Source organism: Symphalangus syndactylus, chromosome 17, assembly GCF_028878055.3.
Source record: "Symphalangus syndactylus isolate Jambi chromosome 17, NHGRI_mSymSyn1-v2.1_pri, whole genome shotgun sequence".
In the NCBI taxonomy this organism is placed as follows: Eukaryota; Metazoa; Chordata; class Mammalia; order Primates; family Hylobatidae; genus Symphalangus; species Symphalangus syndactylus.
Genome location: NC_072439.2, coordinates 41,385,413 through 41,403,381, shown reverse-complemented (window position 1 = coordinate 41,403,381; position 17,969 = coordinate 41,385,413). Strand labels below are relative to the sequence as shown.

The window sequence follows — 17,969 nt, the reverse complement described above, 5'->3', positions numbered from 1 at the left end:
CACATTTTGCTCCATTGCTTCTCATACCAACGCTGTGTAGCAGATTGTAAATAAATCTTCATCCCCAACGTGTGGATGCAGAAATGGAAACCTAAGACAGTTACTTGGGTATCCAAAGATTAAACAGCTTGTAAAGGCCAAAGTCCAAACTACTCGTCCTCCCTTCCCATTTAGGTCTATTTCCACTTATAATGTCAATTCCAAATAAATAAAACTCTAAACAAATGCCATTGCCTTCCTTCATAAACGGTCCGCGAAGTTTAACACTTCAATGAACACATTAATTTGATCCATAATCAACATATTAATTGTATATCTACGGTAATTTTGATATACTTCAGGACCTTTGCAACCAGCCGACACTTCCAGAGACTTTATCAATTTTCTATGCAATTTTACTTAAGCTTTGAGTATACATAGTAAAGCTTCTCTTCTTCAACCTCAAAAATCCTGAATTTATAAAATAAGTGATATGATTTGACTCTGAATAAGCCTTAGGAAGCTGATTACTTACAGAATTCAAGAGAAGTGTAACGCTATTTAAGCACGTTCCTGTCTGACCACTTGGGCATGGACGGAGCTCAACACTAATAGACCAATCTTCATTCTGTGAAAAATGAATTTCATTAAAATGTTCATTAGAATGTCATTTAATGCTATTTATGGTATGCTATTACTATGTAATTCATTCACAATGAATGTTTGAATTTTAAATATGTACAATTCCTACTACAATCAGAGTGCTCTGAGAATAGAAACCTAGTTCAGCCCATAGTACAGACTCAGGACTGGCCGGGAGCTTTATAGATGGTCCAAGTATCTTGCATAAACTATATCCGTGTAGTTTACCAATGATGAATTTTCATGGTCATCATTTTTTAATTTTATTTTTACTTTTTGTCTTCCCAAAGGGAATGTGCTGCCACGTAAGGACTCTTAGGAATTAGCAGTAACATAGTTTGCTTCTTCTCTGGACAGTTCACAATGTCTATTTAAATCCAATGTGGGAGGTATTTTAATTTGTTAAACTGTAATATAAGTCGTATCAAACATGGACTTCCAGATCTCATTTCAATGTCTGGAAATCTGTAATCTATAAGAAGCAAATGTTCCCTATGCTTTGTCTTTTTTCCCTCTTATTTTCCCCATCCTGTATGCCCATGGATTTAGAGGAGCGTAAAAAGAAGGAATGGCAGGCCTGGAGCAGTGGCTCATGCCTGTAATCCCAACACTTTGGGAGGCCAAGGTGGGCGGATCACCTGAGGTCAGAAGTTCAAGCCCAGCCTGGCCAACATGGTGAAACTCCACCTCTACTAAAAATACAAAAATTAGCCAGGTGTGGTCGTGGGCGCCTGCAATCCCAGCTACTTGGGAGGCTGAGGCAGGAGAATTGCTTGAACCCGGGAGGCAGAGTTTACAGCGAACTGAGATCAAGCCATCGCACTCCAGCCTGGGCGACAAGAGTGAAACTCCATCTCAAATAAAATAAAATAAAAAAAAAGAAGGAAAGGCAGATTATGTTGGTAGGCAATCAAGAAGCTTTATTTTGGAAGAGTGACTTTTAGCAGCAGCAACTACATTTTGTAGCTTACAGGACATTAACCAACATTTCTCAGTTCAGAATTCATAAATTCTGTGCATCTTCATTTCTTACCATAAAGATTATATAAAATCGCTAATTCTCAAGTGGACTAGATTGCTAATCCTCTGTAGCACAAAATACAAAATGGAATCACTCTTTCATTGAAATTCAAATGACTTAAAATGTTAGTACCGAGAAGAATCTAAATGTAAGAATAGCCTCTATCTTAGTGGTATTATTGTATTATAAAAACTAAAAATAAATTTAAGGGAATAATAATAATGAAAGAGAAAGATACTTCATGGGCGCGGTGGCTCACGCCTGTAATCCCAACACTTTGGGAGGCTGAAGCGGGTGGATCATGAGGTCAGGAGATTGAGACCATCCTGTAAATGGTGAAAACACGTCTCTACTAAAAATACAAAAAATTAGCCAGGCGTGGTGGCGGGCGCCTGTAGTCACAGCTACTTGGGAGGCTGAAGCGGGAGAATGGTGTGAACCCGGGAGACAGAGCTTGCAGTGAGCCGAGATCGCACCACTGCACTCCAGCCTGGGCGAACGAGAGAGACTCCATCTCAAAAAAAAAAAAAAAACAAAAAAACAAAAAAACAGATTATTTTATTTGAAGCAGTAATGAACAATGAGCACACACAAAGAAAAGTCGAAGAATGAAATAAATTCCCTGTGTATTCAGATGATTATGAGTGAATAAAGAGCGTTCTATTTGTTAGGTTGTTTTTTTGCAAGGTATTTCCAAGGAGGACAAGTAGTGTTAATTTAATACTGACAGGTAATACCATCAGTGCCAGTATGTGACAGAAAACATACTGAAATACATAACCAGTAACTGAAGGATTGTTCATTCTTTATTTCTTTAAATACTAATTCAAGGTGAAGATAGTGTTTTAAATTGGTTGAGGAATAGCTTTGTTTGTATATCAGTTTGCTCAAATATTGCAGGCTATTACGTACGTGAATGGCCAGGAAGTGGCAGTTTCCAGGAAAGTTGTACTTAACACCATCAAAGGTGGTAAGGGAACTTCCTTCCACCTTACATCTTCCAGGGCACAATGCTTCAGTGCAAGACCACTTTGCATCTTGGCATGTGCTGTTAAAATGTAATGGTTATATTAAGGGTTATCAATTGTATTTTCTCTATGGTGAAAATAAAATATCTCACTAAAAAATCATCACAAGTTAAGACATTTGGTTAAGCTTTATTAAACCATCTTTATTTCCCACCCAACATCTCAGTTCTGATAAAACGTCTCATTGATGGTGGTATCCTGATATTTTAGAAGCCTTGATTATAATGACAACTTCTCATGAATTAAGCATGTAAAACTTATAAGCTGGATTTCAGAGATTTTTTAAAATGGAACACAGTTCATTATCAGTATTAAAATACCTGCTACAAGCCATATTGCAGAATTGCACTGCACAATAAATAGAGTGAGCTTTTGAAATGTGTCTCATCTAGAGACCCACTGTAAATGTAAAATACATACAGATTTTGAACACTTACAGGAAAAAATATTGTAAAATCTCTCATTAACTTGATTTCATATTAATTTTATGTGTAAATAATAGTATTCTAGATATATTGGGTTATATAAAATACATGACTAAAACTAATTTCACCTGTCTGTTTCTTCATGTCTTTTAAAAATTTGTCAACTAAAAACTGTTAAACGATATATGTGGATCATTCTTATAGCCTACATTATATTTCTCTTGAACAGTACTGTTATAGATATTCAATAAATTATGGCCACTATTATTTATAATCCTTCATACAAATTAAAATTAATTATTACTATAAATATAATATAAATTAATATTGGTTATTACCAAAATAAAACATTTTCCATTTACAGAGAAAATGCAGTTTTTTATTGAGCCAAATTATGTCTCCACAAGGACACAATACATTTCAGGAAAAGTATTTTGTAGTATTGCAGAAATTTAGAGCTTCAGAGAAAAGCCATAATTAAGAATGGGGAAATCTCAACAGTCATTATATTGTTGCAGAACTCAGAAGGAAGAGTCAAGCTGAGCATGCAATTAATAGTGAAATAATCTACAATAACTTTTGGTACACTAAAATTTACTGACGAATAGATACATTATTCATCTTCACCAATCTAGCCACATATAAAAACTATTTGAAAAGTATTTGGCTATTTCTAACTGTACATTGTATTAAATATTCTTGGCAGAATTATTGTTTCATTATTATAACCAAAATCTTATACTATACTTTGCTCTATATTTGCAACTACCAAGTGGTTTACTATTGAAAATACTGTTTCTGTTAGTGAACATTATCTTTTAAAGGTACACAGAAAGATCATATATTTTATAATAAAAAACACAGTCTAAAAACAAAACATCAATAACACAGAAAATGCAGTGAGATTGCTTTTTATTTCTTAAAAGTTTATTTTAGGGTGCATTTAGGAATTTTTTCAAATTATATAAAAATATCGGTATTATTTTACCATCAGTAATATGTGAACAAAAAGCACACACATACCACTGAGAACCACAAGGACCCTCTCGGACTTCTCCTGGCTGATACACTTTTCCACTGGATTCACAGGGACATTCAGCTTTTAATACACATTTTCCTTTCTCTCCAATATCATCCAACAGATAACCTAGAACACATCGTATAAGGCTAACCTCAAAACTCTACAAACATCAGTAAATTGTTCAGCAGTGTATTGTGAAATCACTCTTGAGATAGTTCTTTTGAGTGTAACATGCACCGAAAATGATAATTTCTTGTTAAAGCAGTTACTCCTAATTTGAGAACTGGCAGGATAGAAAACAGTTTTCTGAGTCTGAGTTACTGCTACACAGTGCACAGTCCTATTGCACTCAATGTGGGACTAAAGCATAGTCTGTGGAATACAGAAGCCCTCAGGTATCGTAGAGATGGAAATACGCATTAGCTTTAAAATTCTCTCTAACCCTCCTCTGCAGTTTGCTAAGAGGATATATTAGAAGTAGTTAAATTGTTGGAATGTCATGCTATAAATAAGACACCACTCTGACATGACTGAAGTCCCACTTTGTTTCTAGCTTTTGTTTTGTTTTAGTGTAAATCCTCTCATTGTTGTACTACCTTCTGGGCAGGTGCAGCCGCTCACACATTCACTGTCTTGGAAAGGAGCCACATTAGAACAAGTTGCAGGGTTGGAGGGTCCACATTCTTTGTAGATATGTTGTTCTGGACATCTATGTGTTTCTGGAGAAATATATAAATATGTGTACACGGATATTAGAGGAAACTAAATGTAATAAATACACACTCTTTTAAGGAGGAGCTTTTCAGATGGAATTCTTTGAGTCTGAGTTACAAGGTAGAAGTCAGCCTTTAAAGGTACTCAGTACAACTAAATTATGCCAATTTCCGGTGCATTATTTTATGATACAATATCTAACTTACAGGAAATATGTATTTTCTGTAATTTCATTTCATCATAAGTTGAATGAAATTTATATTCTACTTGTATTATGAGGATTGACTTAAGCATATGTGGAAAGTATGTTTGTATATGAAGCTCATATTTACCTTTTACTAATCTTTTTGAAAGAAAATGATAGTACTAATCAGTATACATTTGATAAATTGTCCAGTTATTTTTTACAGAATTTACTCATGGTTTTCAGTGACTTTTTTTTATTGTAATGAGTACAACATTTTAAATTAGATCTTAACACAAAGCACTGCAATTTGAGGCGAGTCACATCACCTAAACGAACCTGTTTACTTGTAAGTACATGTGACACACGAGACTTCATCATCTCTAGAATCCCCTTCCAGGGCTTAGAATCATTTGAGATTACACTGCAATACAGCTTAATCAAAGTACTGTATACCTATGTATCAAACCTGCATGTTGTGCACATGTACCCTAGAACTTAAAGTATAATAAGAAAAAAATAAAGTACTGCAGAAACTTACAGAGTTGTAACTACAATGAAGGTAAAAACTTACCACAAACCACATCGGAATCGCTTCGCCAGGATTCAAAGGTGCCAGGACCATCGGAGGCACAGAGGCGGGACAGTTCTGAGTAAGTGTCACATGTAGATGTTTTGTCTCTAGTTTGGCAGTATTCATCAATGCAGATCATTTTGTAGTCACCGGATAGAGCAGCAACCTTTCCACATTTCTCAAAGTAGGTTCCAATAATTTTGTTACAGTGCTACAAAATAAAGCATGATATTTTATTAAAATGGGCAATAAAAATAAGAAAAATGGGCAATAAGATGAATTTTTTAAAGGATAAATACAGAAGTTTTTTTGTTTGTTTGTTTTGCATCATATCCTGTAGCTTTGACAAGGAAAGTGCTTGGATGCTGTTTGAAATAGAGGTTTTCGAAGTATTATAGTTGGTAACACGACTCCTAAATGAATACTGCTGGATTCTTGGCATTTTGGATTGTTGTATAATGACGTTCGTTGAAATGGAGGTTTTTGAAGTATTATAGCTGGTAAAGTGACTCCTAAGAGAATACTTCTGGATACTTGGCATCTTGGATTGCTATGTAATGACTTCAAAATTTATTGTACTTAAACTTATCCAAACTGCCTTTAAAGGTGACATGAAATTTAGAACTAGAGAAAATGGAAGGGGTGAGAAGAGAGATTGATTAATGCCAAAGATTGGGATGGTACCTGATAGAATACCATAATAGACAGAAGGGATATTGTCCCTTTAACTGTTAATCTGCTCATATTTTATAATCAAACAGATGACCATAAAGTAAAGTGACTCTGTCCTTTCTTAGTCGTAGTCATGGGTATTTGCTCTGGGAAAAACATATTTGTTCTGTTTCAGTAAAGGAAGTAATGACATATACTATTGAATGAAAAAAAGTTCAAATTTCAACATAGTTCAACCGTCATGTAGCTGTTTTCTATTTTAACAATTTGTTTTTAGAGAAACAAAAAAGGTACTGTCGAACAAATGCACAATTTTTTAAATTATTATTATTTTTGAGACAGAGTCTTGCACTGTCTCCCAGGCTGGAGGGCAGTGGCGCTATCTCAGCTCACTGCAACCTCCACCTCCCGGTTTAAGCAATTCTCCTGCCTCAGCCTCCCGAGTAGCTGGGATTACAGGTGCCCACCACCACACCCAGCTAATTTTTTGTGTTTTCAGTAGAGACCGGGTTTCACCATGTTGGCCAGGCTGGTCTTGAACTCCTGACCTCATGATTCACCCGCTGTGGCCTCCCAAAGTCCTGGGATTACAGGCGTGAGCCACCGCACCTGGCCCAAATGTTCAATTTGTACCAACTAGGCTGGAGGCAGGCCGATAACATTCTCCAAATGAGGTATAAAATTAAGTGAAACAAAATCTTCAGATATTACCCTTCATCTATTATTTTTTGTACATTTTTCTCACTAGATTATAGATTTCTCTAGAGCAAGAAATATGAATTTTTATGCTCTGGGCTAAACACAGTATCTTGTACGTAAGTTGGTCCTTAGTAAATATACATTGGTTTGAACGTAAATTGATGTAATCATTTAACACTTTTGAGCAACAAGGAATAAGTTTTCAATGTATTATGCAACTACCACAATGCATAATCCCTATTATCATGGAACTTCTAATTTTATAGGGAACATATGAGAAAAACTTGGGCAATTTTTATAGATGGTATCTTATTATAAGTACCAATGAGAGCCATAAGGTAAAAAAAAGAAAGAGAAAGCAATTCCAACTGCAAAGATCAAGTAAGATTTCACAACGAAGATGGTAGATGATATTGTATAATGCCACTGTGTAATTTTCTTTGCTGTAAGATGACGGGATGGCTATAATTGCAACACCTTCTTTCAATAAAACAAAAATATATTTTATCAATATTAGCCACACATTTATTGATCTTGAGAATTCTATTCTAGTTGAAATAGGAATGTGTGAACATTCGTTCAGTCACCAAAGGGATGCAGTCTATCAAATTCAACTTAATAGCATTACAGAAGTGCAGAAAATTCACAGAGTAAATGATAACTATTTGCAAATGTTGTTGTCAAAAATATTATCCATAACTTTCTCAAAAAGAAAGTAAAAGATATGAGGGATGACAATTCAGACTGGATATCTGGTGCAAAAGTAAGGGAGTGGGACATAGTACATGGATTTCAAAACTGTAAGAGAGGAATCAAAGACAGTACCCATCAAGAGATGATAGTGGAATGGTGAAGCATGTCAGTTTCCATACAGACAAACTAAAACACTATGCAAAGGAAATTATAATTGTTACACTAATATATGGTAAATATCATAGTGTTTGGGAGGGAAATTATTTTGGCACGCACAGCTAGACTAAAGCTGAAAAACAGAAAATAGGAACATTGGAGAGGAAGTAGTTACAGAATTCTAAGAAGAAATGAGTGCTTAGGAGAATATGGAACCAAGGGCTTAAATTGGAACCAGGGGCTACAAAGCCATGGTAATAAAAGCAGCATCATAATGGCATAAATACAGACACACAGACCAGTGGAACAGACGAGAGAGCCCAGAAATAAATCCAAACATACACTGCCAACGATCTTTGACAAAGGTACCAAGGAGACACAATGGTGGAAAGGATGGGTTCTCCACTAAACGGTGCTGGAAAAACTGGTTTTCCACATGCAAAAGAATAAAATTAAACCCATATATTATACAATACACAAAAATCAATTCAAAATTAATCAATGATCTAAATTTAAGACCAGAAAATATAAAATCTCGAAAGGAACACAGGACAAAAGGACCTGCACATTGGCCTTGGCAGTGATGTTTTGGATATCACACCAAAAGCTCAGGCCACAAAAGCAAAAATAAACAAGTGGGACTGCATCAAACAGTGCTTCTGCATAGCAATGAAACAATTAACAAAATTAAAGCATAGCCTAAAAATTGGGGGTGAAATTGTAAACCATATATCTGATTGAGGGTTAATATCCAAAGTTTATAAAGAACATATAAAACTCAAAAGTGGAAAAAGAAATAACCCAATTAAAAATGGGCAAAAGACTTAAATAGACATTTCTCAAAAAGAAGACATACAAATGGCCAACAGGTATATGAAAGGTGCTCAGCATCATTAATCATCAGGGAAATGCAGCTCAAAACCACCAAGAGCTATCACCTCACACCTGTTAGGATGGCTATTATCAAAAAGTTAAAAGATAATGGAGCTGGCAAGAGTGTGGAGAAAAGGCAAGTCTTATATACTGTTGGTGGAAATGTAGATTGGCACAGCCATTATGAAAAACATGATGGAGATTTCTAAAGAGATTAAAAATAGAACTACCTGCTGGGCGCAGTGGCTCACGCCTGTAATCCCAGCACTTTGGGAAGCCAAGGCAGGTGGATCACTGGAGGTCAGGAGTTTGAGACCAGCCTGGCCAACGTGGTGAAACCCCATCTCTACAAAAAATACAAAAATTAGCCAGGCCTAGTGGCGTGCACCTGTAACCTTAGCTACTTGGGAGGCTGAGGCAGGAGAATTCCTTGAACCAAGAAGGCAAAGGTTGCAGTGAGCAGAGATCATGCCACTGCACTCCAGCCTGGGCGACAGAGTGAGACCCTGTGGCAAAACAAAACAAAAAATGGAACTACTATATGAACCAGCAATCCCTCTTTTGGGCATATACCCAAAGGAAATAAAATACCACCTTGTAAATATATTTGCACTCCTGTGTTCATTGCAGTATTAATCATGATAACTAAGATATGGAAACAACCTAAATGTCCACAAATAAACAAATGGAAAAAGAAACTGTGGCTCATATATGCACAATGGGGTATTTATTATTCAGCCCTAAAAATGAAAAAGATCTTGCCATTTGTCATAACATGAATAAGCATGGATGACATTATACTAGTGAAATAAGCCAGAAACAGGAAGAAAGATGATTATGCAACACCTTTATGTGTAATCTTTTTACACAGAGAGATGTACAACACCTATATGTGTAATCTTTTTTAAAAAATTAGGTCTGGAGAAACAGAGAACAAAATAGTGATTACAGGGGCTGGGGGAGTCTTGAGATCTAATGTACAATCTGAAGACTGTAAGTAATAAAATTGTACTGTCTCTGGGATTCATGCTAATGATCTAGATGATTTCAGCTGCTCTTACCACAGAAACAAATAAACAAAAAAAAATTGAAGTATCTTTCGGATGAGACGATGGATATGTTAATTTGCTTCCCTGTAGTAAATTTTTTATTATCCATGTGTATGACATACCAGACAAACATGTATACTTGTTGTCTACCCTAAATATACACAATAACATTTATTTTAAAAAAAGCCAAGAGAACTATTGCTAGAATTTGCTACACAAGGAAATATAAATTTCTTACCTGTATTCCATCTTCACAAACTTCATAGCTTTTACCAACAGCACTGGGACAATCACCAGGAATTTTACTATTGGCAATGTGCTCATTGATATCTTGCCCTTAAAAAGAAAGCATTGTTTAGTTAAAGTTATTCTTTTTATGTGTGCATTATTTTCAAGCTACGTATGAACTTGGCAATGTAAATTTTTTTTTCATTTTAACAAGTTCTCATTCTTTAGACAGAGGAAAATTGAAAAATTATTTTCGTTTTTAGTTTTATTTGGGAAAGCAAGTTCTTAGGAATGATACATTGGAATGTTACCTGGAGTGCTGTTGAAGTTACCACAAAGACCACAAGTTGGATACTGCTTGTGAAGAGTGAGCTTTAAAAATAAATTACATGTATATGTTCATGAAATGTTAAACATATCTCAAAACAAAATGTACCCAAACCAAAGGGTCACGCCTTCTCAAATTCAATTCTATCTAAGCTGGTTCCTTAGAGATGTTAGAGGGCTTTTTCTTAAGGACCTGGCTCTGGAATTTGTATAGGTCCTGACTCCACCATTTACTAACTATGTGTCTTCGAAAAAATTATTTGGTGCAAAAGTAATTGCAGTATTTGCCATTTAAAAGTAATGGTCAAAACTGCAATTACTTTTGCACCAGCCTAATAACTTTCTTACTCTGCATTTCCTGAGTTTCATCATTTGTAAAATATTATTATTAATAGTATTTTAAGATTTCGAATATTAAATGAGATAATGTTTAGTATAGTGACTAATACTTAGAGATTTCTCAATAAGCCTTAGCTCTTACTTCCCTAATAATGTATTGTTTTGTAACTTAACTAGAGGACAAAAAGCACAGGATTACAAGAAAATCATAGACAGACTTACTGAGACTTTGTTATTTTTGTCCCACATTAAAGTCAGGATTCCTCTACGGCTATTGAGAACATTATGTTCCCCATATTTTTTTATGTGAATCAACTTATTGTTATATGGTATCTGTACACTGAAAAATATAAAATACAAGTATATGTAAAAAGGTAAGAATCATACTATTATAATATGTTTTCTGATAATTCATGTCACCCAACAATTTAATATCTTATAATACTTGCTGGTAAAGATTAAAGTTTTTTTTATCAATTCAGAAAAAGAGAAACAATGGCTTTTTTGAATATTGGAAGAACTTCTAAAAAACAACTAATAGATCCTTGGGACTTTGGAGAAATTAACAGGATGAAACATTGGTTTGGTGTCAGAAAACATAACTTGAAATGTACACAAGTAGAATATCATGCCTCATTTTCTTATCTTGGAAAGTATTCAAATATGCCATCCTTTCCAAATCTGAATTGCTCCCTCTAAAAATTATGGGCTAAGAGTTTTAATCTCCTCAATTTCTAACTTATAAAATCTTAAATTTATACTTGGTGTTAAACTTGCAAATGAAAACTGAAATGTCCTGAGATGTTCAACAAAAATATTGTTTTGTTGAATATACATGTTTCCCATAATCCAGATAGTCAGTATACTCAAACAACAGAATTTTTTTCCGTCTTGTTATAGGAATAAATATAATGTCTTACAATCCGAAATAGGTCAAAGTCTTACACATTTATCAAACTCTTGGCCAATAATCAACTATAAATATCAATAAGAGCATCAAAATAGGAAGAAAGTATCATCTCCCTTTTTATCTTTTTCTTTTTTTTCTTTTTTGCTCAGATTACTTCAAATAATTTTATATCATATACCCAAAACATTACGTTATTTACCTTTCTCCATTAACTAAAATGGTGTCACCAAAAATAGAGATGTCGTTATTGTCAATTAGAACTGTTATTTTTTCAATCTCACTATCATTGTTTCGTTTGATCTCAATATTGAAATCCCCTCCAGATTCAACGCAGTGACGGCAGAAAGTGTACGGGCATGAAGATTCGAAGAAAAAGATGCGGCCGTTGAAAGATTTATATGCTCCTTTGCTCCAGGTAGACACTTCACCTGCAAAATATTCAGAGGAACATGTACATAATTATTTGGAACAATTAGCATACCTTCTAGGTCTGTTTTACAGAGTTTTTGTCCTAAGAGAAATAAAATCACCGAAAGGTTCAATTCTCACAGCCACCACCTTAAATCAGTGCTTGCTTTCTTTCACTACTGCCAAGACTCACTAAAACTAGTAAGTGAGTACTTCTTTAGCATACACTAAGTTGGCCATTCTGGCTAAAATAAAGCAAGATTTAAAATATCTTGCTTCCCATAGGAAAACAAAAATTGTCTCTAATATGGGAAGGAATATATGGAGGGAAGTGGTGGTTTGTATGCTTTCTTGCTTTGCTTTTTTTGTAGAGAGAGTTTTTCTAAGTCTGAATGAAGTCCCATTTATATTGAATGAAGGTAAAGAATTATATCATTTATCTCTATACATATAAATGTGTGTATATATGAATGTGTATAGATGTATGTATATATGTGTGTGTGTATACATTTTTTTTGGAGAAAAATAGTACAAATGTGATATCACTCAAACATACAACGATTAAACAGACAGATGATGGGGACATTTTAAAAACTAGTTTCAGGCTGGGCACAGTGGCACATGCCCGTCATTTCAGCATTTTGGAAAGCTGATGTGGGAGGATCATTCGAGGCCAGAAGTTCAAGTCCTGACTGGGCAACATTGCAAGACTCTGCCTCTACCAAGAAAAAGGAATATCCAGGCATGGTGGTGCCTTCCTATAGTCTCGGCTACCCAGGAGGCTAAGGCACGAGGATTGCTTGAGCCCAGGAGTCAGAGGTTATGGTGAGCTATGATTTACCACTGCACTCCAGCCTGGATGACAGAATGAGACCTTGTAACTAACTAACTAACTAACTAACTAACTAAATAAATAAATAAATAAATAAAACTAGTTTCAAATTTTGTAAATTTGATTCTGTGACCTCATTAGGTACTGGCTTGGGCATAGATATATGAATGAATATCACAACCATTTTTACTTACCAATAATTGCATTTGTTTCTGAGTATTTTGGAGTTGCTTCTGGAATGTGGGATCCTTTTTCTATACAACACAATGCATAGATTATTTCAATGTTAAGACATATATTCATTTTAAATATACAAGATATTGGAATTTCTACATGGGAACTTAAAAGCGGGCATTGAAGGCCATCAATGAATTTTTTATTCTGTATATTATATAACACATATAATAGATAACTTTGTGAGAGCTGGGACTTGCCAAAGTCACATACGTGATTAACTCTACAGTCCACACTTTTTCAGCATGTTCACGAATCATTAAGAGCTTATGCATTTGCGGTCCTGTACAATTACTAACATATGCTGCACCCCTTACAGAAATATTTTGCAACTTTAGAAATAAAACATTGCATGCTCATTTTTATCAGGAGCCATGACACAAATAGGACCGAGGTACATTTTAGTAAATCAGTCTATTATCTAATACTAATAATTTCATTATCTATAAGGAAAATTCAATTCTCCCACTCACAGGGCAAAATCTGTGTACTTTAAAACTTTACATTTCCCATGATTGTTTATATCTAATGACCCTTTTATGTAACCAAATAAATTTATATTCAATCGTAAGGTAAAGCCTAAAAGCAAGCAACGACAGCAATAACAAAAGTAGATGTTTCGATAGAATTGTAAAATCTTTTCCAAAATGCTCTTTATCATCTATCTTGAAGCTTCTTCTCTTTAATACAGGTTGTATTTACTCAGACTGAGTGGAAATATATTGAACTCCTAATTTATTTATGAGGGCATTTTAAAAACACTATGTCTAAAATAGCAAAGGAGTTGTAATATGTTTTATTCAAATTCCCTTAAAATGTGGTTTAATCTCTCTATTTCATGAAATTGTTTCAAATACTTAGTTGGCCATCTAAACTTTAGTATCCAAAGAGAAGTAGCACTTAAGAGCTCAATATGAGAAAAAATAATATCAAGTCCTAGTAAATCAATAATCAGCAGAATATTACAACATTGTAAGTGTATGTATGTGTGTGTGTGTGTGCCTTTTTAAACCCCCAAAGTCATAAATCAGATTACCTGGAGTATTGAGTGGTCCAGATGTACTATATTCAGACGAGCTTGTGACACCTATTTTAATACAAATTATCAGGCTATTTTATGTGTATAATTTTACTTGGTAAAGTGATTTTTAAAGAATATCTGATGGATAGACCGTAGATCCTAGCGAAGCAATGCTAATGCTAGCAGACTAAGACCGTGTAAAGCTGTACAAGAAAAAAAAAATCAACTCAAAAATTTGCTGGGGTAAGAAAATTAAATTCCTTGCTTCTAAATTAACTGACACCAAATCAATTTTTTTCTAGGTCATTTGTCTTAAAACTTGTCAAGGGTAAGAGAAAAGGGTTCAGTAGACAGGGTTCTAGGTCTCCTATCCCAGTGTGAACCAAACTGTTTCCCATTCTGAATTGTTTTACTTTTAGGAAACCTGGGTACTATTTCAAGAGGTCAATTAAACAAAAGATTCTGCACTCACAGAAACTAGAAATATGAAAACCACTAATCTAAATGAACTGACACCTTCATCAATGTCAAGAGATTCAGACTTCCCATTGCAAAGCCACTAGATTTACTGCCATTAGGAACACTACCCAAAATAACACTACTTAGTAAAGTCTGTCTCACGTGCAAAAATCAAAGCAGTTAAAATCTAACATCCAAATAGCAAAAAAAAAAAAAAAAAAAGTCCACAAATTGGTAACCACTCCACACTAGAAACATAAGACGTAATTATTCTGAATGCATTTCTCAGAAAGAAAGCCTAAATTTGAATACCTGAGCTAAGGGTAGCCTATCTGGAGTTCCTAAATTAGGTGTCTTTTAAACCATTTGTACCAACAGTGATTTTAAAAATCCATGCCAATAAATAATAAATGACTGCAAATTTCTTAGTTCTATGGAAGTGTTGACTTCAAAATTGATGTCAAAAGTTTAAGAACGACCAAAATTAAAATTATTATTTCTGTATGGCCAGGCCTTTCTTGGAACAGGTTAATTGATAGTCAATCCTGTGTCAGGTCAACTGTTACTACACTACACTGTATGTCTTGCTAATTACATTTCACTTTTTAAGAAAAAGATTTTAATCCTGAAGTTGAATTCTAAAGATTAATCCTGAATATTTTCCAGAACCTCCATTTTACTGGAAGTGATCCACTGCCCCCAGTTCTACTGTCGCCTACTCTAGTGGTTCCCAGGATGTTCCAGCCCTGGTAACAGCATCAAAACAGTTTCTGCATCAAGAATACATATTATTTTAACAATCTGTACTACAAATTCCAAGACTATACAATCAAATGTTTTCATTAAGTGGAAATATTAAATTTTATAAGGATTTTAAAAATGGATGTAAGTCTTACTCTTCTCAGCAATGGGCTTGCAAAGAAAACTAAAGCCACCAAGTCCAGATTTGGGATACAAAGTTTGAGACCAACAGTTCAGCTGCTACTTTAACTATCTCTTCAATTGACTCCAAATCAATTTTACATAAAAGCAACAAAAATAATTCCACACTGATATATTCACAGGTGTGAAACCGGTTCCACATCTTATGCCAACAAATGTTAAACATCATTTGCCTGATTACATCTAAGTATATTTCAACATTCGAGAATGCAGACTTGCTTTTAAATTACTATTAATAATGTTTCCAATTTTAATTGTTATTGTAAGATGTATCTTAGAATTCTGATTTTCTGATCATCAGAAATCTCAACACCTATGCCATAGGAATAAGATCCAGTAACATTGCTTCCATTATCACAGGTACCTGTACTACTAAGGCCAGTTTCACCAACTTCACTTAGTCCAGAAGCACCAACACCAAGTCCATCTGCACTCTTACTTCCTCCACCACTTCCAGAACCAGAAGACCAAGTGTTTCCTCCTAATGGAAAATCAAAATGTGAGTAAAATAAATAAAGAAGAAAGAAATTAATTGGAACTTCTTGGAAATAGAGTCCAGGTTAGGATACCGGAGTTGCTGACATCAGATCCAGGACTCAAGTTTCCAGCCTCAGCAGGTTCACTGCTTCTCTTTCTATTCCCACCAGTTCTACTGACTTCAACTTCGTGTTGATCAGACGACCCCAATATGACTCCTGAATCTTCAGAGATACCACTAGAATTTTCAAACCCATTTCTTGCACTTGAATCACCTGTTGAATACAAAATTATGGTCACTAGAATTACTTTCAATGCATACTATGATTCAGAATTGTTCATGCACAGAAATTAACAATCAGTACGTAGCACTATAGCCTCTAGAACTACCTATTCCATTTCCGTCAAAATCTTTACTACTATTGCCATTGTCACCAGATTGATTTGAACCAGAATCTCTAAAGTCAAATTCAGCTCCACTCTTCGTTTCTCCAAGTCCAAATTCAAACAACCAGGACTTTTCCACTGGTGAAGAAATAAAATATTAATAAAATAATGGATGAAAGGTTGAAATCAATTTAGATTTCACCAGAGCAGAGTCCAGGACTAAACCACCTGCGCCACTGACATCAGATTTACTGCTGCTCTGCTCATTCCAACCAGATCCACTTCTTCCAAATCCCTTTTGACCAAATTTCTCCAAACCAAAGCCCAAATTTTCTATGTCACACACAAAAAAAATCCCTTTTTTATTTCACTGGTACCCATTACATGATATAAAATGGTTATCATCAGAATGCATTTCAATAAGTTTATGATTCAAACTTTTATGCAAAGAAATTAAATATCGATACCTAAACCACTGGAACTAGATTCTCTAGTAACTTTTATTCCATTTTCACTAAGCTCATTATCACCAAATTTCCTTGAACCAAAATACTTAAAATCAAATCCAGCCCCAACTTTTTTTCTCCAAGTCCAAATTCAAGAGACTCAAGCATTCCCACTAACAGAAAAATCAAAATATTTTTAAATAAATGAATATTTGGAATTCAGGTGGATATCTCAGGAACAAAATTAGCTAGAATACCTGAGCTACTGGCATTAGATCCAAAACCTTCTAATCCAGCCTCAGCAGATACACTGCCACTCATTCCATTCCCTCCAATTTCATTGATTCCAAATCCCTCTTGACCAGAATCCCATAAATTTGATATCGAATTTTGAGAGCCACCACCAACAAATTGATTCTCACTTCTTAAACTGGTATCACCTGCAGAATATAAAATAATTGTCTCAGTGTATTGAAAATATTTTATGTTTCAGACGTTTTTATGCACAAAAGTCAGATATTAATACCTAGATCTGTGGAAACAGATCCTCCAGAACTACTCATTTGATTTCCTTCAACTGTTTTGCTACTAATGCCACTGTCAACAAATGAATTCGAATCAGAAACTTCAAAACCAAATGCAGCATCACCTTTCCCTGCTCCAAGTTTCAAACCAGAAGAACCAGTTCCAACTAATGGAAAAATCAAAATGTGATTAAAGTTAATATTAATTAATTAATCTCTTTGTTCTTAAGTGACATTAAAATAAAAGTATCTTAACCAATTAATTAACTGAATCAATCTAAAATTCTGAGGAGTGAGTCTTAGTTGGAATACCTGAGCTACCTGCAACAGATCCAAAGACTATGGTTTCACCCCCAGCAGATCCACTGCCTCTAGTTTCACTCCCATCAGCTCTACCAACTTCCAATCCCTTTTCATCAGATGTCCCCCAACCAAATCCCACATGCAGAGAGGCACCACTGCTACTAAAGCCAGCACCATATCTTGTGTTGGTGCTATCTGTTGAAAACAAAAAAAAAGAGAAAGAAGAAGAAAGAAAAAGAAAGAAAGAAAGAAAGAAAGAAAGAAAGAAAGAAAGAAAGAAAGAAGAAAGAAAGAGGAAAGAAAGAAAGAAGAAAGAAAGGAAAGAAAGAGAGAAAGAAAGAAAGAAAGAAAGAAAGAAGAAAGAAAGAAAGAAAGAAAGAAAGAAAGAAAGAAAGAAAGAAA

At 34.7% G+C, this 17,969-nt stretch overlaps 1 protein-coding gene across 1 annotated transcript in view; it reads right to left on the bottom strand.

Annotated features, from left to right (window-relative positions):
* MUC19 (mucin 19, oligomeric) overlaps window positions 1–17,969 on the bottom strand; it is a 180,576-nt gene that overhangs the window by 148,168 nt on the left and 14,439 nt on the right. The window contains exons 5-20 of the mRNA XM_063619954.1: window positions 17,577–17,762; window positions 17,267–17,431; window positions 16,998–17,180; window positions 16,000–16,182; window positions 15,870–15,911; window positions 14,045–14,095; window positions 12,969–13,028; window positions 11,734–11,962; window positions 10,847–10,964; window positions 10,270–10,330; window positions 9,969–10,066; window positions 5,589–5,799; window positions 4,713–4,835; window positions 4,119–4,242; window positions 2,555–2,690; window positions 515–607 (exon numbers count right to left, since the gene is read on the bottom strand). Coding sequence (XP_063476024.1) covers window positions 515–607; window positions 2,555–2,690; window positions 4,119–4,242; window positions 4,713–4,835; window positions 5,589–5,799; window positions 9,969–10,066; window positions 10,270–10,330; window positions 10,847–10,964; window positions 11,734–11,962; window positions 12,969–13,028; window positions 14,045–14,095; window positions 15,870–15,911; window positions 16,000–16,182; window positions 16,998–17,180; window positions 17,267–17,431; window positions 17,577–17,762 — 2,063 coding nt within the window. The remainder of the gene's footprint in view (window positions 1–514; window positions 608–2,554; window positions 2,691–4,118; window positions 4,243–4,712; window positions 4,836–5,588; window positions 5,800–9,968; window positions 10,067–10,269; window positions 10,331–10,846; window positions 10,965–11,733; window positions 11,963–12,968; window positions 13,029–14,044; window positions 14,096–15,869; window positions 15,912–15,999; window positions 16,183–16,997; window positions 17,181–17,266; window positions 17,432–17,576; window positions 17,763–17,969) is intronic.